This window comes from Charadrius vociferus, unplaced genomic scaffold (assembly GCF_000708025.1).
Source record: "Charadrius vociferus isolate BGI_N301 unplaced genomic scaffold, ASM70802v2 scaffold727, whole genome shotgun sequence".
NCBI lineage: Eukaryota > Metazoa > Chordata > Aves > Charadriiformes > Charadriidae > Charadrius > Charadrius vociferus.
Window position 1 is genome coordinate 619793 of NW_009649472.1, and position 21887 is coordinate 641679.

At 49.1% G+C, this 21887-nt stretch overlaps 1 protein-coding gene across 7 annotated transcripts in view; it reads left to right on the forward strand.

Moving 5' to 3' along the window:
* EPHB2 (EPH receptor B2) overlaps nt 1–21887 on the forward strand; it is a 95426-nt gene that overhangs the window by 70169 nt on the left and 3370 nt on the right. The window contains exons 6-15 of one of the 7 annotated variants that reach the window (XM_009889838.1): nt 4861–5034; nt 5698–5786; nt 5973–6049; nt 7754–7768; nt 9105–9218; nt 9635–9882; nt 11640–11855; nt 14787–14936; nt 18939–19132; nt 19816–19971. In XM_009889838.1, the coding sequence (XP_009888140.1) occupies nt 4861–5034; nt 5698–5786; nt 5973–6049; nt 7754–7768; nt 9105–9218; nt 9635–9882; nt 11640–11855; nt 14787–14936; nt 18939–19132; nt 19816–19971 (1433 nt within the window). Of the gene's footprint in view, nt 1–4860; nt 5044–5686; nt 5796–5972; nt 6107–7753; nt 7769–9095; nt 9219–9634; nt 9883–11639; nt 11856–14786; nt 14937–18938; nt 19133–19815; nt 19972–21887 lie in introns of all 7 variants that reach the window. The other 6 variants (XM_009889834.1, XM_009889836.1, XM_009889833.1 and 3 more) reach the window with 6 other exon arrangements.

Sequence of the window (21887 nt, forward strand, 5' to 3'; positions counted from 1 at the left end):
CTTTCCCTGCTTCCCACCAGTACTTCAATTTGGATGGGGTGCGTGTCACATCCCAGGTATGTTCTCACTCAACTGCCAGTCTGTACAGAGGTGATGCTCCTCTGAAGTGTTTCATTGCAAACTGTCCCATGTGCTCCTGAATGTTCAGAAAATGTCTTTGGAGCTAGTTAAGTTGTTTCTAGTGGATTTTTTTTTCCCCAGTAGAAAATTATATTTTATTAGTGTGAAAACAGTTCGAATATAAGAATAGCAACATATGCATCTTGTATAAAAAGTGTTTTGGCCCTTCATTTTGAATTGACTCTCTTCTATATAAAGACATAAATTAAAAAAAAATATTGCAATGTGTTTTAGCAATAACAGAAAAGAGCTGTTCACAATACCTGAAACAAAGGTATATTTTTGTTTCCATTTCACAGATTATTTATAACATTTCTATTATTAGATGCTATTAAAAATGCCTGTACAGAGGCAACATGATGATTTTCTTTCACATGTAGTTAGAGTAAATCGATGCAGATTGTTAGGCAAACACTGAATGACATGTCTGCTTTCTATGATCCTCTCCTTAATGTATTTTTTTTCAACCTCCAAGAGGCAGCAGGCAGTGTTTGTCTTATTAAAAAAGAGTGTTGTCTTCATTTAGAAAGGATGTAGTAGTTTTTGTCCAAAGTTGCCAAATTCATCCCTGAGTGTGGGAACTGGAGATCCACTGCAGTGTCAAGCACTACAAAGAATAATTAGCTCTCCTTGTTATGCAAAATGATGGGGCATAGGGTATGCCTTAAGTTATCCATTTTGTAATTGTTTGAAGACATTCAGCCCATTCCTTGTGCCCAGTTTGGTCACCAATGCAAATGTTTAGGAGGCTCAGGAGCCCTTTGATGTCTCCAACCAACACTGGTGAAAGGGCATGGGTTGGCTGGGGGCCTGAAGACTCGGGGAGAGGCAACCTGTGGCAGCTGATGGTGGAGGTGGAGATGGGAGTAGAGCTGGCTATAGCCTTCGTGGTGCCCAGGAGCTTCTGGCAGGAGCCCAGCATCCCCAGAACTGGGTGTCACCAGGGCTCATACCAAGGACGGCTGGAAGCACTGCTCCTGGGTTCGCTCAGAAGAATTTCCTGGTCTCCAGCCTGCAGTTGCAGTGTTGGACACCAGCATCCCTAAGCCTGGGGCCACAGCTGCTGCCTGGTGTTTCCCACCAGTCCCCAGGATGGAGCAAGAGCTGGGATGCTCCTTCCCCTAGCGCTTCCCAAACCCTTGCAGGGGGCTCTGTCTGTGGGAAACTGAGAGATCAAGAAGAAACCTTGCCAGGGAGCCCTGCATTAGCTTTCCTGCAGTCCCAGTCCCCGCCCAGGGTCCACACTGCTTCTGTCCAGGGCTGTTTTCTTGTGAGAGGCATCCAGACACTCTTACCACAATGCACTTGATCAGATACCTGGCTGGGAGGGCACATGTTCTGAAGATGTCCCCACAAGTGGTGATCCCCTGAGTGTCTGGAAGCTGTGGACCCCACAGATCCACCCCCAGAGTGGCCAGCAGGACCCTGTTACCACATCTGAGCATCCCTCCTAACGTGCTCAATCACTTCAGATGAGTGTGGTGATTTGGCCCGCAGCCTTGGACTAGCTTTGTATACGCGGCTCTGTTTGGTTCAGGAGCCACAGCAGATTGCTGCTGTGCAGACACACAGAGAAGCTGTCTGCCAACTTAAATTGGTTCACATTTTTCTTTGGCTTTTTTTTTGGCTGATAAAACATGATTTTTTAGAAACAATTTTTGCAAATCCTTCAAGCATTTCACAGACTGTCCATGTTTCAAGAAACTCTTTGTTGATCAGACTTCAGTTTCAGTGTAAATTTGGCTCAGGGGAAGAGGAACCAGATGAGGACTCAAAGTCAAACCTATGAGGAAATAAGTGTGTTATTTTGAACTGGGATTTCCAAACTCAAATCAACCACCAAACCTCTGCAAAAAATCAAGCTGGGAGAATCAGCAAAGGTGTTTGGACTTCAAATCACCTGGGATGCCCTGGACCTGCTGGAGAAGTCCAGAGGGGTGAAAGGGGAGAAGTGTTTGAAGTGAATTGCTGGAGAGGTGATGGCTGAGCAATGTGCCAAGGGGAAAGAATAGGTCTGATAAGGGAGGGTGGAGAGGTGTAAATGCTCTTTCCTTGTGGTCTGGGATTAAAGGAGAGCACCCGCATGAGCACACCTTTCTGAGACAGACAGACATCAATTTCCCAGGCTATAACCTGTCTTGTAAGCATGCCCATTGCATTCAATTTAAAGTCCTCCAGGGGCAGAGATGAAGTTCCCTCAAACAGTTGGACAAATGATTTTAAAACAACTGTGTTGTTAGTGCCATCCAAGGGCCTGGGAGGGTTCATCCAAGCCCTTGAGCACTAAAACTGTAAACTTTTCCTGACCTATTTTTCTCCTAGCCTGCCTGGGAAAGGTCCAAGGGAGTGCTGAGGCCTGATCAGACAAAGAAGGCAATCAGTTTTCTGCGTGCTCATCTTTTCTTGATCTTTATTGTCTGTGTTTCTGTTCTAGATCTTTTCACTGTCATTAGTCTAATTCCCAAACACCTCAGTGATACCCAGGCACCTTCAGTGCCAGGTCCAAATGGATAAAATTGATGCTGTAGTTTTTAGAAGAGAAAAATGTTCCTGAACACTGTTAATAGTAGAGGTCTTCCAGGCCTTTGCAGAGCTGCTCTGCATTACCCTGCAGAATGATGTACCATTGGCATTCCCAAGCCTCTGGTTGGACTGCACTCTTGGAGAAACAAGTTCCTGCCAGACCACTCTCTTACCAGCCATCCACACCAGAGCACTGCTCAGTCAAAAGCTTAATACAGGAAGAAATTAACTCCATGAATGTTGTCCTTCAGCTGCTTTGCAGCTGTGATGCAAAGTCTGCACAAACCTGGGTCGTGAGTAAAATCCATCTTGCAAATGCCAGTGTACTTGCAGTTCTGCTCCAGCATGATGACTAATTGAGAAAGCACCAGGCTGTCCCAGGGACTTGAGGAGAGCATTGGTTCAACATGGTCTGCTGTATGGAGCCCCACAGTGAATGACTGTTCTTCGTGGGCCTCTAATGTTGCTGGTACTGCAGCTTCTGATTCTCTGTGTGAAGGCACCAGTGCTGTTCTCAGAAGTGAATGAACATGAAAGCAAAATCACAAGATGACTAGCAATGTGCAGAGTGGAAAAGAAAGGAGACCAGAAGACCCCAAAGGCAAACTCCATCATTTATTGGTGGGCAAGACAACCTCTGACTCATCCTGTGGTCCAGCAGCTGATGAGGCTGAGGACACAGCCCCCTCTGGACAAAGGGTGTGCAAAGTTGCGTGCAAGACTATCCATTGACTTCTACTTCACTGTTGCCTGCAGGCAGCCAAAGCAGCACAAGAGAGCAACAGCCTGTACAACTTGCACCTTTGTGTGAGGAAACCTTGGTTCATCAGAAGATGGGACCTTCTGCCTGATTGTCTCTTTGATACTCTCTGTCCTTCAGGAGTCCACTGCAGAATCACAGAATCATAGACTTATAGAACGGTTTAGGTTGGAAAGGACTTTAAAGATCTAGTTCCAACCACGCTGCCATGGGCAGGGACACCTTCCACTAGACCAGGTTGCTCAAAGCCTCATCCAACCTGGCCTTGACACTTCCAGGGATGGGGCCCCCACAACTTCCTTGGGCAACTTGTTACAGTGCCTCACCACCCTCATAGTAAAAAGAAGTTGGTGAGGAGGAGTGGATGCTTTACTCCTCGCTGGGAGTTTCAACTCTGATCTCATGGTTGCACGGACAAGAAGAAATCCCTCCATGCCCACCCAGTGGAGTTTCACAGCTGAGACAAAAACCCAGTCCCTTGATCACACCTTCAGTCCTGCTTGACGGGATTGCACAAACTATGTGTCTGACTTCTTCCTTCTGACAGGCCCTGCCTACTTCTTGTGAGGTTATCTCACCTCTCTGGTGAGTCTGTGTGGGGTGGGAGTTCTTGGGCTGACTGAGCCCATTGTAGTGACGAAGTTAGCAGATCTCGGGGACTTGCTTGTAAACTTGCCAGTTCAGATTTTGAGCTGTCAGCTGATCTGTTCCAACCAGTGATCCTGCCAAGGAGGCCTGACCTCCACAAGGAGTGCTTCTGGATGCTCAGCTAAAGGCATAATTACTAAGGGCAGTGATGGATCCATCACCTACACAAGTGCAATACCCTCTATACTGTTATGATACGGCTGCTCAAGCCCTCAGCTAGAAAAACTGCACACAAGGGGTGGGACAGAAATTTGGAAGTAGTCTCATTGTCATTTTTAAATAGTGTCTTCGGTTCCCCAGCTTTGAAAACCTAGCCATGGTCCCTGGTGAAGCAGGCCCTGGGCAGGAAGATCGTAGCAGTACTTCTCCCAAGGCCCAAAACCCTGTGTTCAGGTGGGCTTTACCTCCAGCACAAAGGGAGATGGGGAATAGCAAATGGAGAGGGTGCTGAGGCTGGATCAGGCACAGGAGGAGGAAGTGAGGAAGAAGGATAGTGCTGAGAGAAAGTGGGCACAGAAGAGGGAAGCATTTCACATCCCCATTGAGCTCAAGGCTTGGAGAATCAATCTGAAGTTTCTAGCAAACACCTTCATCAGAGCCTGCCCAGGGATATCCGTACTCCCATTCCTTCTCCTGTGTCTCCCTGCTGGGAGGCAGGCTTGGAGGAATGACCTGTTTGTTCAGGCCCATGGTCGCCCCATGGTGGTGTCTCTGTCCATGCTGCCTTGGTCTCCTGCACTTCCTTCTAGAAATGCAGCACCTGATTCTGGACTCATTTTTCTGATGACAGATTTGTATTTTCTTGGCAGGATCTGAGCGAGTTAAATTCAACAACAGTGAAGAGCCCCACCAACACTGTGGCAGTGCAAAACCTCAAAGCTGGCACCATCTACGTCTTCCAGGTGCGAGCACGTACTGTGGCCGGGTATGGCCGGTATAGTGGCAAGATGTATTTCCAGACCATGACTGAAGGTGAGTCTTCAGCTGCCTCTGTATAAAGGTGACACAAGGTCTAGAGAAACTTGAACAAGATGGAGATGCACTGGCAGCAGTGCTGGTCCCCTTGCTGTTAGTCCCTTCAAGGGTGCATTGACAAGTCACATGCATTTATTCAACCTGGCAAGACCTGGAAAGAGGCATGGACACTTGGTGGTCCACGCAGGGAATCACATAATCCAGGCCAATTTCTACCAAGCGTTTCTGGCACAGGGACATGTCCACTCAGTTGGATTTAGAGCAAGTGAAATTTATGATTTTCACATGCACAGCTGTTGATGACAAATGCAGACCTGGGTCTCTATTTTCTAAATTTGTGCTGCTAGATAACAGGCCAAGACAGTTTTCTGGCCCTGAGGCCAAGCAGCAAGGCACAGCTTGCATCCATGGGACTAAACTTTCTCACCCAAAAGGGGTAGCCACATCCAACCTTCCTACTGGGGCACATCCCCTGTCATAGCCAACATTAGCCATGCCTGGGACAGTACTAGCTGTCCTGAACCTAAACCATGCCAGGAAGCCTGTTAGCAATGACCATGCAAATGTGGGCAGTGCTCAGGGCCATGCTCTGAACTTGATGCACTTAGTGCAGACCCGTCCTGTGCCTCAGTAACCTGTTCCCTCTTCCTTGTGTGCCAGCCGAGTACCAGACCAGTGTGCAGGAGAAGTTGCCACTCATCATCGGCTCCTCCGCAGCAGGATTGGTGTTCCTTATTGCTGTAGTCGTCATCATTATTGTGTGCAACAGGTAGGTCAGTCTGAGTGCAGGACCCAGGGCTGGGGCTGTGCAAGGGGATGGTGACTGGAGACGGAGGGTGGCAGGAGTAGGGGAGGGGCAGGGAGGATGGGGAGGGGAAGGTGAAGGGCGAAGGAGATGCCCCTGCAGTGCATCTCTCAGCCCCAGTGGACCTGTGCTGGTGCTCAGGACTCCCTTTCTTTCCAGAAGACGGGGCTTTGAGCGTGCTGACTCCGAGTACACGGACAAGCTGCAGCACTATACCAGTGGCCACAGTACGTACCGCGGCCCCTCACCAGGCCTGGGGGTCCGCTCTCTCTTCGGTTTGTGTTCCTGTTCACTCATTCCTTGTGGTATGTGGGGAGGGCTCAGGCCACCTAGCCAGGCAGGCGTGTGCATGTGTATACAGGAGAACCTCCATGCTATCTGGATCCCCCACCAGTCCCCTATGATGCAGATCCCTGCCCTGCCTCGTAGATTCCATGCTCTCCAGACCTGTGTGCTATTGGGTGCCAACCATGCAGTGAGCACCTGTGCATGCTCTACAGACCCCTGCGACATCCAACACACACCCCTCCACCTGCCCCCAAAGACTCACCCTCTTCTGCCATGCAGCCCCTGCCACCACACCTTGTCTTACTGCTCCGATTCCTGAGCTTTGCCCAGGTGGTGGGCAGCAGTGAGTCCCCGTTCCAAACTGACCCACATCCTACAGAGTGCTGTCCTTCTGCAGGAACCCACATACCTCGTGGTGCCATGGCTGGAGCCCATCCCGGTGCTCCCAGTGTCCTAGTAGATATGAGATATATCTATGTATATATATATAGGTGTATAATACAATACGTAACATGCCCTCTCTTGCAGCCTCCCTCTTCCAACATCCTTGTGTACTGCAAGGCACTCCCTCACATCCAGCGTTCCTGCTCAAGACCTTCCTGCACACCCTACCTCAGCCCAGTGCATCCTCCTTCCCCTCGTTAACCCCTGGCAGCATGCCCTCTGCATCGCCTTTCTCCTCCCTCACCAGAGACCTGTCGCTATAATCCTGCTTTGTTCGAATCTCAATTGTTATTTACCTCCTGTTATACTTGCAGCTTCAGGATTTCCTTCCTTTTTCTGCCTTGCTCCTGTACAGACCTGGTTCTTGCTCAGAAAATGGAAAACATCATAGAATCACATAATCACAGAATGGCAGGGGTTGGAAGGGACCTCTGGAGATCACCTAGTCCAACCCCCCTGCCAAAGCAGGGTCACCCAGAACAGGCTGGACAGGAACACATTGAGGCAGGTTTTGAATCTCTCCAGAGAAGGAGACTCCCCCACCTCTCTGGGCAGCCTGCGCCAGTGCTCTGCCACCATCACAGGAAAGAATTTTTTCCTCATGTTGAGATGGAATTTCCCGTGTTCCAGTTTGTGCCCGTTACCCCTTGTCCTGTCACTGGGCACCACAGAAAAGAGTGGCCCCATCCTCTTTTCACCCACCCTTTAGATATTGATCAGCATTGATGAGATCCCCTCTGAGCCTTCTCCTCTCCAGGCTGAACAGCCCCAGGGCTCTCAGCCTTCCCTCATCAGGGAGATGCTCCGGTCCCCTGATCATCTCCGTAGCCTCCGCTGGACTCTCTCCAGTAGTTCCTTGTCTTTCTTGAACTGGGGCGCCCAGAACTGGACATCAGTATGGTTTCAGCACAGGACTCACTGTTGCTTCTGCATTTACCTGGGGAACATTTCCCAAAAGGCAGGGCACTCAGCTGCAGCCAGAGCAGCAGTGTGCCAGCTGCATTGCTCTACTTCCCAGGAAAAATGACACTCTCCAAGAAAGATTATGTAAATGCAGCTCTCAGTTGTTTGTCAGTCCGTGCTGCATGTGTAAACATACATTCACACTTTATCCTGGGGTCTGGTGCAGGATATGACAGCTTCAGGCTGGGATGGCATTAATAGCTGTGCCTTCACAACTGTTGGAACAGGCTCGATGCCACTGGGTGCAGATGAACTGATAACGGGCCTGGGGTGCCTTTTAGCCACATCGTCAATCAGGACACCAGTCCAAGGCACGGTCCCTGCTCAGCTCCCAAGCAGTGATTGCTGTGGAGAGGCTGCAGCTTATGGTTAGCTAATTGCCAAGGCGCAGAGAGCCTGTAAGCATTGCAGTGTCTCCCCTGAATCCTACCGGCATCCTGCAGGTGGAGCTGGGAGTTGTGCCTCTGGTTCTGTGTTGGGCTCCTTATTTAGTGAGCTGGGAGCTCTGTTCTCCAAATACCCCCAATTTTGGAGCAAGCCAGAGGCCAGCAAAATGAGTCTAGAAAGGGGAGAACTGCAGGACTGCAGCTAAGAGCTGTCCTGCTGTGTAGGTAGTGTGTGATGTGGCATCAGCAGTCCAACCTCACCAGGTCTCACGGCCTTTGCCTTTCACATAAGCATATTGCTGTGTCTTCTGGTCTGCCTAGCAGGAAGAACTTGGCTTTTGTGATTTCCTCAGTGTCTCTTACAGCCTGTCTTGGCCATGTTGAAGCTACCATGAGGGAACTCATCCTCACACAGGGTTATCTGTCAGGAGAACAGGGGGCAGAATGGCCTGTCCATCCTGCTTGCACTGCCCCTGGCAGGGTGACAGACACCCCCGTGGAGGAGTCAGTCTGGCTTGGTTGGTGTGTCAGTAGTACCAAGCACCTAGAGTTGCCTCCCCTACAGATCTCTATGTAGACAACCAAAAGCAACATGTGCCTCAGTTTACATCCCAAGGCAGACCTTCACCATCTACTGTCTTGAGTGCTGAGCCCAGGTCTCCTCCTCCGCTTTCCCGTGCCTCTTGTGGGATGGTGTGTTGAGGAAGCAGCATGCAGAGGAGGCCTATGGGGCAGAGCTGCAGTCTCTGCAAATGGTCCTCTTGCAGTGTTGCAGCATGGAAAGTGTGGTGTGACATTGACGTGCCTATGCCCCATCTCACAAGAGCAAATGCTTCTCTTTCTTGTCCTCTGGATCTGCTAAAGCTGAATCCTGCTGCAGAGGATGTGTGGTTCTCTGTGGTCACTGTTTGCAGTCCTAGCTAATGATGTAGCCCTCCACTGCCCCAACAATGACTTATGGGCCAATATTCATTATAATCCAGCTTTAATAGTCCGGTGCAAACACGGGTTCTGCATGTTCTTTCTCAAACTGCTTTGCTTTGTCTGCCTCATGCTCTTGATTATGCAACTTGCTGACGTCAAAAAGACCCTCACACAAATTGGCTTCTCTTTTCCTCGATGCCAGCCATCAGGTGTTCCACTTGCGACTGTCTGTCTGACTCTCTCCCTCACCTTTATGCAGTGACTCCAGGGATGAAGATTTATATCGATCCGTTCACCTACGAAGATCCCAATGAGGCTGTCAGGGAATTTGCAAAAGAAATTGATATCTCTTGTGTCAAAATCGAGCAGGTGATTGGGGCAGGTAGGTGAATTGTGAATGTCTGGCTGACCCTCAGCCGCAGTCTCCTTTGTGGTTTCAGGTTTTGGTGAGGATTTAGCCTTACACATACTGGGAAGAATAGTGTCACTTAGCCCCAGCCTGGACTAGCAGGAGCAAGGTGGTCCACTGCTGGAGGACGAAGCACACCCAATGCTGGAGACAAGGAATTCCCATGTGCCCTATTGTGTCCAGTGTCCAATGCTCCACACCAATGATAAGTCTACCTGAGGTCTTTGGTGTGGAGTGAGGGAGGAAGCACAGAGCAGATAGGCGGTGGGTGGTCTGCTGAGGGACATGCAGGGAGTGCATGGCTGGGGCCTATGGGAGCAGGGTCTTATGGGGAGAAAGACAGAGGTCTGGGAGGCTGACAAGATCTAACAGTTTCCCTCTCTTCACAGGGGAGTTTGGTGAGGTGTGCAGTGGGCATCTCAAGCTTCCTGGCAAAAGAGAGATCTTTGTGGCCATCAAGACCTTGAAGTCTGGTTACACAGAGAAGCAGAGACGGGACTTCTTGAGCGAAGCCAGCATCATGGGGCAGTTTGATCACCCCAATGTCATCCACCTGGAGGGGGTGGTGACCAAGAGTTCACCAGTCATGATCATTACTGAGTTCATGGAGAACGGCTCACTGGACTCCTTCTTGCGGGTATGAGATCCCAGGAGCATGCAAACCCAGACATTGTGTTGGGCCAGAGGAGGACTGGAGGGGAAGGTTCCCTTCCCTGTGCCAGTATAGCAGTGTCCTCCACTGTTCAGTATCCCCTGCCACTGGGGTAGCTGCTGCATAGTCCAGAGGTCTGTGTCTTAGGAACAGAGGTGGAGGTGGCACCAAAGCTGTCATCTCTTACTTGTGTCTGTCTACTCATGCTAGCAAAAGGCTGTGCCTACTGGTACACCTGCCCACAGATGCATTTACAACCTTTGCCTCTGTGGAGATGGAGGAACAGTCCAACATAGCTTTAACACAGCAAGACTTCACCTCCAGCTGCTCTGTCTAAATATTTATAGGTCTGAGTTTGAAATGGTTAATTCACTGTGTTGATGGGAAATAACCTGCTTAATAGGGATAGATTGCCCCTTCTGAACCCTCCTGTGCAAGGTGTGAAAGATCTGCTACTTTTGGATGACAGCAGCCATTGGTAGTGATGCCCATAGGGTGTTTGAGGGTGACTTCTAGCCCCTGTGAGCTCTTCAATGTCCACCCTCTTGCTTTGAGAGGGAACTTACTTGTGACATAGCTGTGTCTTGACATGTGGTATAGAAAGAGGCTACTGGCTGTGTGACAGGACTCAGAGGGGTGTGATCAGTGGCACGAAGGCTAGTTGGAGGCCTGTAACCAGTGGTGTCCCCCAGGGGTCGATACTTGGTCCAATTTTGTTTAATATATTCATTGATGACCTGGATGAGGGGACAGAGTGTATCCTCAGCAAGTTCGCTGATGATACCAAACTGGGAGGGGTGGCTGACTCTCCAGAGGGCTGCGCTGCCATCCAGCATGACCTGGACAGGCTGGAGGGCTGGGCAGAGAGGAACCTAATGAGGTTCAACATAAGCAAGCGCAGGGTCCTGCACCTGGGGAGGAAGAATGCTAGGCACCAGTATAGGTTAGGGGTGGACCTGCTGGGAAGTAGTTCTGAGGAGAAGCATTTGGGGGTCCTGGTAGATAGTAAATTGTCAATGAGCCAGCAACGTGCCCTTGTTGCCAAAAAGGCCAATGGAATCCTGGGCTGCATAGGGAAGAGTGTGTCCAGTAGGTTGAGGGAGGTCATTCTCCCCCTCTACTCGGCACCGGTGAGGCCACAACTGGAATACTGTGTCCAGTTTTGGGCTCCCCAGTTCAAGAGGGACAGGGAACTGCTGGAGAGGGTCCAGCGAAGGGCAACCAAGGTGGTTGAGGGATTGGAGCATCTCCCTTATGAGGAAAGGCTGAGAGAGCTGGGACTCTTTAGCCTGGAGAAGAGAAGGCTGAGGGGAGACCTTATTATTGCTTACAAATATCTAAGGGGTGGGTTGAAGGAGGATGGAGCCAGACTCTTCTTGGTGGTTCCCAGTGACAGGACGAGGGGCAATGGGCACAAGTTGGAACATAGGAAGTTCCGTTCCAACGCATGGAAAAACTTCTTTACAGTTCGGGTGACAGAGCACTGGCACAGGCTGCCCAGGGAGGTTGTGGAGTCCCCTTCTCTGGAGATTTTCAAAACCCGCCTGGATGCAGTCCTGAGTAATGTGCTCTGGGCAATCCTGCTTTATCAGGGGAGTTGGACTAGATGATCTCTAGAGGTCCCTTCCAACTCTGAAAATTCTGTGATTCTGTGATTCTGTGATTCTGTGGGTGTTTGCTGGACCATGGCGGGCTGTGAATTTACTCCTCTCATGTGGACTTTTCCCCTCTCTTCCCCTAAGCAAAACGACGGGCAGTTCACAGTGATCCAGCTGGTGGGCATGTTGCGGGGCATCGCGGCAGGCATGAAGTACCTGGCCGATATGAACTACGTGCACCGGGACCTGGCTGCCCGCAACATCCTGGTGAACAGCAACCTGGTCTGCAAAGTGTCCGACTTCGGCCTCTCTCGTTTTCTGGAGGACGACACCTCTGATCCCACGTACACCAGTGCACTGGTAAAGCTGCTCTTCCAGAGGGGGAGGAATGGGTGGTGAAGGAAAGAGAGAGGGAAGGGGGAGATCCTCCCTTGATGTGGGGAGCACTTTTTCAGGGTGCCAACAATGGAAATAAGGTGCCAGATGGGAAAGACCAATGAAATGAACCAAGGAAGATTTTCTCTTGCAAGGTCCTGTACAGTTGTCCAGCAGCTGTTGATGGGTCATGTAGTCATTGCTGTGGATAGCTGAGCCTCTTCCAAACATGTCTGCAAACATATACATGTCCCTGATAAAGTCGTTAGCTGGGATGATGCATTATATCCATCCAGCATGGACCGGCCAGGGGACGCTTCCTCAACAGATTTGTTGCCAGAGCAGCAAGTCTTGATTTTTTTTTTTACCATCCCTGTCCAATTGTGTTGCCCTGCTGTCTGGGAGGCCATGATGATTTTTGATCTCATGTCAGGGGCTCAGCCCCAGGAATGACAGACTGAAGTGTGGATGCATGCTGGGTGAAGCCCTGCAGTACTACATACTGATCTTCCAGAGTCTTTCTGAATTAGACGGAGAAACTTTCCCAGAAATAGCTTCATGATGATGTAACAGCTTCCCAGGAACACCACGGTGCCAGTGATGCAAGTGCCACCAAGGACTCACGGCCTGTCTCAGGCTACAGAATGTGCATCGGGGCCAAAGGATAATTTGAAGACTTGGTTGTTGTCCAGTACAATTACAACCAGGAGTGCTCATAAATACCATTGTTTGCAACGGCATACAGTGTCGCTCCACAATGATGCTCCAGGATCAATGCCTAAATACAATGCCTATGACAGGACTTATTGGAAATAAGTGTTGATAGTGCTGGGGCATGATCTGTAGGAAATCATCTCTCCCAGATCTTTTGAAGCTGCCAGTGATGAGATGTCTGGCATAGCTCTTAGTGTATTGTAACAATAGTTGAATACCTAACAAACGCTTTAAAATGTGCACTTTTATTCTAATCTGAAGTTGTCTAGCTTCAAACATCAACCATTTGATCTTATACAGTCATCCTATGTCTTTTAGAAACACTAGCAACTTTTATTTTTCACAACATGATCCTTACATCCAATTAATTCTCCTTTTGTTAAGCTAAATACATGGGAGCTTCTGATGTTTACTGCTGTTTTCTATTCCTGTTATTGTGCCTGTAGCTTTTCTCCCTGTCATCTCTGATTTCTTCTTCTTGAACTGTGGGCACTGTAGCAGGACATATATTATCTATAATGATAGAATATGTGCACTCATTGTAACAGAGTACCAGAAGTAATAGTATCTTCCTCTTCAAAATGCACCATCCTCAAACATCGCAAGATGCGTGACTGGCTTTCTTACTATAATTATCCCAGAGACCTGTGTCCATGGATGGGCAACAGTCACAAGCTATGGCTTTGGAGGTTCATACTGGACCTTAGGAAAATCTCCTTCTCCAACAGGGTGGTGAAGCTCTAGGTCAGATCACCAGAGAGGTGTGAGGTCTCACTGATGTGAGTTCCCACAGGGATACTTCAAAGATCCTTCAAAGTCTTCAATTTCTACCTTAGGACTTCTTTTTTAGCCATTTTTTGTATCCCCTGCTTCTCAGGAGGTCTGTTAAGAGCATGCCTAATGGAGAGGTCATCATGATTGGTATGGAATGCTTGGTCTCCCCTGTTTGTGGAAAACAAACTATTTTGTCTGAGGTTTGTGGCTGTGAGAAGATTAAGGAACTTCATCTCTTTTTCATTATTCTAGCATGTATAGTGTCTGAGTCCCATTACTTCCTAGGAGACCCTTAATGAGGCATGGTACCTATTCATTGACAAAATATAATGTTCCTTAATCTTCTTGCAGCCACAAAACAGATACAATTTTGCTTATTTTTTCAGCACGGAGGAAGATTTTCCCTTCAGAAGGTCCCTTGAGTTATGCATGGCTCAAGTCCAAAGACCCTGGTGGAAAATCAGGAGGCTGCAAAGGCTTAAGCAGAGCATTGCAATCCCTGTGGTCCCATGCTGTGTATGCCACTCTTGTACACTTTTGTGCGTAAGTTTTCTATGGGAGCGGTGAGTTCTGATTTCTCCAGAGCCGCTGTTGCCCAGCAGGATCACGGAAGACCCTGGTGCCCACTCAGTCCATCCCATTTCCCACCAGTGACCAAGTATGCCATTCTAAATAAGATGTTCACTCTGCCTCTGTCTCCAGAAACAGGCAGGTTCAAAAACTGCTGGATCATGTATATATCAACATGCAGACTGACACAGGAGGACTTCAGATCAAGAGGATTATGTGTCACTGACTTCAAAGAGTCTACAGATGTAGAAAACTGAAGAGGATGGTGTTCTAATTCCTTTTATTCTGCTCTGGAAATAGCCAGATGACAGCAAAAGGATGGAAGGAGATTCAAAGGGGATCAGTTTGGATTTTTCTACATTCATAGCCATTCATTTTTCTACAAAAGACGTTACTAGCACAATAGGTATTTTGTCTTGTCGAAATTGCTGTAGCAGTATGCAGGTGGAAGGAGCGGGATTGTTTAATATGATGAATAGGAGCCTGAGGGGACACCTGCAAGTGACCTGCAGTACTTGAAGGGCAGCTACAAAGAAGACAGAACCAAGCTCTTTGCAGTGGTACCAGGTGATATAATAAGGGGCAATAGACAAAACCATGGCTTGGGACATTCAAGGTGAATAATAGGAAAAGCTTGTTCCCCAAGACAGTGGTGCAGCCCTGGGACAGTTCACCAGACAAATGGGGGGAATCATCATCCTTGAAAGTTTCCCAGACTTGGCTAGGCAAGCCTGATAGTCCTGTGGTCCTGGTCCTTTCCTTCTAGGATTTTACCGGCATATTGGAGGCAAATATTTTGGACACTCATCTTTTTCAGTTACTCTTGCTCTTTCTGTTACCTCATTTTTTTTCTTACAGGGTGGGAAGATCCCAATACGGTGGACAGCACCTGAGGCAATTCAGTACCGAAAATTCACTTCTGCCAGTGATGTGTGGAGCTATGGAATAGTCATGTGGGAGGTGATGTCATATGGCGAACGGCCTTACTGGGATATGACCAATCAAGATGTGAGTTGTTAAGAAACAAGGAGCAGAAACACTGAAATTTGTAGCATTGCAAGGTCAAAGCATGGCTACAGCTAGACAAGGCCTGAGGCATGTCCGGAGCCTTCTCTCTCATGGGTGATGTTTCCAAGGTCAACACCTTTGGGCATAACTTTGGCTTTTGTTCGTGTCTGGTTCATTGTGTGAGGTTAGGGATTGTACAACACCCACTGCAGTAGGACAGGCTTAATGTGAGTACCCTCAGTAGTGGTAGAGAGATGCCCAGGAGGAAAGGGAGCAGGCAGGTGGAAAATGAAATGCTGCCACTGACCTGAAAGCTCCTGGAGCAGCAGGCAGACCACAGGTATCTGATGAAAGTCTGTTATAGAGTCATAGAATGGTTTAGGTTGGAAGGGACCTTTAAAGATCATATAGTCCAAACCCCCTGCCATGGTCAAGGACATCTTCCACCAGATGGTCATTAAATCTTCCATGGCAAGCTTGGACTGTGATGTGTAAGAAGCCAAGCAACTTATACACAGCTAGAAGCCAAAACCACATATGTATTTCAGAACATGCAGTTCTGAAATGTATTTCAGAACATGCTTAATTTGAAATACTTTATTACTCTTCTCTAATTCAGGTGGAACTGTTATGTCCACTCCTTGCTCCCTGGGACCCAGGCAGTTTCCATGAGCCCTTGTCTCCATGCAAGGATCACCTGTGTCTGCAGTCCACACCTTTACCATAACAATGCCATTCTCCCTGTTTCTCTTGACCTGATACCTGGGTGGTCAAAGCCCATCCATCCAGTGGCAGTGGGTGCCATGCAGAGTGCTACACCTGCACATGTGCGTCCAGAAGACCCCTTTGGTGTGGGGCTCCCAGGTCTCTTGTAACATCGTCTGTCTGAAGAGCTGCCCTTCTTCATGCAGTCTTCACCTCGTGAACCCGCAGGATCTAACACAAAGATCTAACACAAAGGTCTGGGGTAGACCCTTGATGGTCAGAAAGCTTGTCCTCCCACTCTGCTGCAAGCCTGGGTCTTGCAAACCTGCATGTTACTGCATCTGCTTGGCTTCCAGCTTGTTTCAGAGCTGCCTCTGGGCAGTCCATTGGAAGCCTTCGGACTGCCACATCCATCTTACAAGGGGAGAATGAGAGCCAAGCTCCCACCTGTCTCCTGCAACTCCTCCTGCCCTAAAGGCAAATCAGACCCTTTTCAAGTCAATATAGCTCCATCCATGCCATTTCAAGTTTCTCCAGAGTGGGACAATTTCCTCCATAGTGCCTGGTGAGGAATTTATTAATTTAAGTGAGTCCCCAACACCTGGAGCAGATACATGATATCTTAGCATCTTTGGCTGCTCATGGCATGCTTCCCCCAGCTCCTGGCATACCAGAAAAGTCTTTGCTTTAATTGTTTAAGTCAAAGGGAAAGGAGTTAGGGGTATGCCCTTCTCAGAAAGGGCTATTCACTTCCCGTTAAGGCTTCATTGTCGCCTGCAGTTTCAAGCATTTCCTGCAGCCAGGTGTCACTGCCCTTCTCCCTGCTTTAGCATCCCTCTGTACACATAGAACTCTGCTGTCCCCCTCCGTTGTCCTCCTCCCCTGGACCTCTCTCCTCAATGGTTTCTCCTGCCGCAACCCCTGTGTTGTGGCAGCACTGTTTCAGCCGACAGGGATAGCAGAGCCTGTGCTGGTCTCCTCAGCACAGCCTGCTGCATGGCACCTGGCCCCAGCCTCTTCTCCCTCTCCTTCTGCCATAGGACATTGCGCCCCAGAAGCTGTCACCACTTAATTGCAGCTGGTCCTCTTTGCGAATGAGCGCGTGGTGGATATTCGCTGCAGATTAGCCTCCTGACCCCGGGGTGTGAGTGCCTGGGGAGGCTGGGAGGGAGAGGAGATGGAGAGTGCAGCCTCTGCCCCCTCATTGGATGCATCTGCTGGCAGCAAGGCGGGCAGCTTGGTGGGAAATTGTTCGATCCATGCCAGACACAAGCACTTGATGCTTGCATGATGGCCCTCCCCAGTCCTGCTCCCCCCATGCTTCCCCTCCCCTCTGTCTCGGGTCGATCTGCCATCCAGAGAGCTGGGAGAGGCTGCAGCTTGCACCTCTTGGGAGAAACCCTGAACGGGAGCCAATAGCTGCACAAAGAACACCAGCGATGCCTCAGATCGTACCTTCACAGGCCCAGTGGGCCACAGTCATGTCCATCCAGGGGGGCAGAGGGGAGGGAGGACTCTCCATCTGGCACATTTTGGCAGCAGCGGTACCAGCCCCTATCTGTCTTGGGTCAGCCTGCCCAGCACCTTGGCCACACACATCAGTGTCTGGACCACTCTCCCAATCCATTCTCTGCCTGAAGCCACAGTCTGTCTTAAACCCTGCCAGATGCCCCACCTCACACCCTGGATTGCTTTTCATGGATCTGCCACCTACCCTCTCTTGGAGCAGCAGCCTCCTACTGCCGCAGCACCTCCAGTGTCACCTCTAACAACTCTTCCCTGCTGCTGTCATAATGCCAACTGCAGTATCCTTGATTTTCTCTCTGCAGCCTTTCTGCTCAACAATGTATTCATCGTGTTGCTGTATGGGTATGGCTAGTCCTTCCCCAGAGGCTCGTACAGCCATGGGGTCACCCATCAGACAGATTTCTATCCTTGGAAGTATGCAAGACATGCTGGACAAAACCACGGCAGCCTTAATTGCATGGTGAGAATAACCAGAGACATTGAGGTCCTTCCTCTGGATCCCTGAAGGAGGTTCTGTCAATCTCCCTCCCCTTTTTTATGATCACTGTGGGAAGCTGGTTATTTCAAATGCCACCCCTGATTTCAGTTACTACAGTATCCTCAGTTCTGCTCTTATCCTGACTTCTGTTACTCATTGCCATGCACAAGCCTGTTTCTAGTGTGCATGGCTCCTGCTCACCTTCTGTTGCCTGTGCTGTGTGTATGACCGTAGGATGCATAAGGCCAAGAGGGTAGGAGAAGCCTGCCTGTTACATGCCTCTGTCAGAGGAACGTATACCTCCAGAAGAAGCTGTGCAGCTCCATCCTCTTTGATTACCCAGGAGAGGACGGAGGGCTACAGGTGCAGAGTGACAGGACGTTGGGGTGCCCCTGGAAGAAGATCCTCTAGCCCTTGTGCATGTGCTGTTGCCACTGAACCTTGCAAGACCAGGCATTTTCCCAGGTCGTGTGGTGCAGTAAGGAGAGATCAAACAGGCAGCAGCCAAAGCCTTCTCGCATTGGCCCCCAGAGCCACAGCATGGCTTAGGCAAGGTGTGCTGCAACCCTTCTCCGCATGCTGTAGCAAAGTTCTCCTGTGCCTGGCTCTGCTGACCAAAGTCTTGGTCCTCCCCACTGTGTGCTTCAGTTTGCATGTACACAGGACTGTGGGGATATCCAGCTCTTACTACTGGCTCGGTGCACCCAGCCCTGTCCCGTGCCACAACACTGTTGCCTGGAAGGGCTGGGTTGTTGGCAGGAGTAGAAAGCACTACTGGAGGAAGGAAAACATAAGGGAAGTCTCCCCTGTCTGTAACTCGTGAGCAGACCCTTCACTGTATGGGGATGTTCTCCTCCCAGTGAGCCATTGCATTGTGCTGTGTACCCATGGGAAAATATTAACCCTTCTCTCTGACTCACCTTTCTCATGTCTGGAGCTGTGGGCTCACACATCCTTTTCAAGGTAGGTCTCTTTTCCCAGATTAGGAGACTGATGGGTGTAGCTCATCACAAGGAGTCAGCAAGGCTGCGTGTGGGCTGAGCCAGGCTGGCATCACCTTACAGGATGACATGACATGCAGAGGGCTGGGAGTTAGAGAGTAGTGTGTTGCTGCAAGAATAGGTGGCCAAGAGTTAAGTGTGGCAAGAATAAGTGGCAGCAGTTAAGTGTAGGCAGAGCAGCCCCACTGCAGTATGGTTGACCCAGTCACCCTCAGGAAAGAAAAGGAACGCTATGAATTAAATAGGTTTTATTGCCACTGTATTGATCTCTTTTATCACCTCCATCTGCAGGTGATAAATGCTATCGAGCAGGACTATCGGTTGCCACCGCCTATGGATTGTCCAAATGCCCTGCACCAGCTAATGCTTGACTGTTGGCAGAAGGATCGAAACCACAGACCCAAATTTGGGCAAATTGTCAACACCTTGGATAAAATGATCCGAAATCCTAATAGCCTGAAAGCCATGGCACCTCTTTCCTCTGGGTATGTATCTCTGCCTTCCTCTTGTCCTCTGGCTTCTATTTGCAGATCTTCTGTCCTTTGCATCCTGGTGGGCACCATCCTTGCATCTCTCTAGGCTAGCTATTTTAAAGGCAGCTTGGCCTGTGTTGTTTGGTCCTTTATTGGAAGTGCATTAAAAGATGCCATGATCACTCTGGTCCTTCTCCTTGGACAAGTTAGATCTGGTGAACACAGACAGTTCGTTGGGTTGGACAGTGTACCCTGCACAGTTAGAAGAGCAGCTTGGTTTCACATACACAATTGCTGGATGGGTGTGGTGTGACTTTGGTAGTCTGATCACACATGCAGTGGAGGCAGATAAAGCCTCATCAGGCAGAATGATGTTTTCCTGGACTGGGTGCAGATGCACCAACTTGTGGGAAGCACTGGTCCCATTATGGGAATGTACTTTCTCCCCTTGTGCAGCCAGGATTTTAGAGCTGCACCCCATCATCTTTGATGGCTCCTACCTCTTCTGTACAAAGTGATCCAGAAAGACTTCTCTGATGCTCTACACTCAGTTAAATAGAGTGCTTTCTCAGTGGTACTTCTTAATAGGGTGTGGTGCAGGCACTGTGAATGATGCTGGTCCAGCTGACGCAGGGTGCAGAAATGCACGTGCTTGCCGCTGTTTGTTCTGCTCATTCCCCATTTCTGTGTTTCAGGATGAACCTCCCCCTGCTTGACCGCACAATCCCAGATTATACCAGCTTCAACACTGTGGATGAATGGCTGGATGCCATCAAGATGAGCCAGTACAAGGAGAGCTTTGCCAGTGCTGGCTTCACCACCTTTGACGTGGTATCTCAGATGACTGTAGAGTAAGTGCCCAGGCTTCTAGAACCAAAGCACAAGGAAAAGTCTCAGTAGTTTAAGAGCAGTTGGTTGTTATTGAATTAGTTTTTATTTTCACATGATGTAGTTTTAGTTTTATAGAATTTGTCGCTTTGTGGACTCACTTTTAGCCTATTCAGTTCCTGCAGAACTACTCTGTCCTGCAGGCTCTATCTTGTTTCCAGACTGTGTCTGTCTGTCACTCCATATGTGCAGAATTCATTTCCACGCTATCAGGCTGCATGTCCTCACTGTGAAAATGAAAACCCCCACGAGGGTCTCCAAAACCTCAGCATGGAATGAACGGAGATTTCAGGCCAGCATCAGGCAATTCTCCAGCCACTCAAGAGCACTTTTAGACTCCACAGTCCTCCTGGATGTATGGTTTATTGACGATGGAGACAAGCATGCTGCAAACAAATTTCTGCCTAAGAAAGGCCTCTGAAAGTCCAGATGGTTTCAGATTTGTTCTGAATTGTCCTGCATCTACTAAAAACATCCCTCGGTGGCAAAATTTTAGCAAGTTCTTCAGAGAAAGCAGGCAGCTGAAACCCATTTGTGGTGGTTTTTGAAATCCCTTGGGGCTAGCTGGGGCTTTGATGCCTCTGGTGAAAGATTTGTGGTTGGTTGCAGTTAGCTTTAGAAACCCTGCCTAAGAAAGCGCCAAGCATTAAAGCCATCTGTAAGTACTACGATGTCTCTGTGCCTGGTAACCAGGAAGATTTTTGGATTTGATGCCTAATTCCACACTTTAAATCTACCAATGAATCAGAATCCATTCTCGCAAACAGCCCAACTGACCTTTTTGGGCTTCTTGTTGTTATTTGCTGCCAGGAAATTTGCTGCCAGAATAGCTTTGACCAAACTGGGACATCACACCCGCACCACAACCCAACCCTTCCTAGGTTGTGCTATTTGCAATATATGTAACAGCAAACAGTTCTGCAGGCAGTTCCCCAGCAGTCTGGTTTTTCACAGACATGCTCAGTGTCTCTTAAACACCACTTTTCCCAGTTCCCTACCATGTCTCTCACAATATATTCTAAGTCCTCTCCGAGTGCCTTCATCACAATCACCAGGGTGTCCTCAGCTCATGTCCCCACCAATTTTCACAAAGCTCCCTTCCACATTTCTCACCTGTTTGGTTGGACATAATAATAGAGAGAAGGACACTCCAATCCTTTTTCATTGGGAAATCATGCTGCGACGTTACTTGAAACCACCTTCTAATGTCCTTTGGTCTTTGCAGAAGTAGATAATCATGTAAGTGGAGCTGAATTGCCATGAGACACTGTTTTCTTCAAATTCGGATAGCCAGCAAAGTATAAATGTTCACTGAAGTCTGCTTCAGTTCACCAGATCCACATGATTTCGACACTGACCTACTTGGAAGGTTTCTCACTGTTTTGTCTGCAGGCTGGGACACCTGGGCCACCAAAGGATCTATGCTCAGGGCGAAAAGCTTAGGAAGCGTAGGGCTGTGCAGAGCCACAGTATTATTCTGGTTTACAGACATGAGTGAAGACTTTGGGCTTTGTTACCAATCAGAACAAAAGCAAAAGTCAAAGTGCCAAACTTGTCCAAGGAGGAAAATTCCCTAGCTCGGCACATCTAGCTGGGGCAGAGGAGGGAATGGAAAGCTCCTGCAGCAGGAAAAGGAGTCACTGTGAAGGACACCATCCTGGGTGCCAGAGTTGTGTAGTGTGCTAGCAGGTTTCCTGCTATGCTGAGAAAGAGCGTGGGTGGCAAAGCTGTGGCTTGGGTGTTCACTGTCACACTGATCTTAGAGGGCATGGGCTGAAGCATGCTCCAATGGTGGTCTCCAATTGGTTACCACCAGCCAGAATGTGTAAATCTGTGGCATGCCCGTGCCCAGCTTTCCTTCTTCATCCTCCTTTTGTTT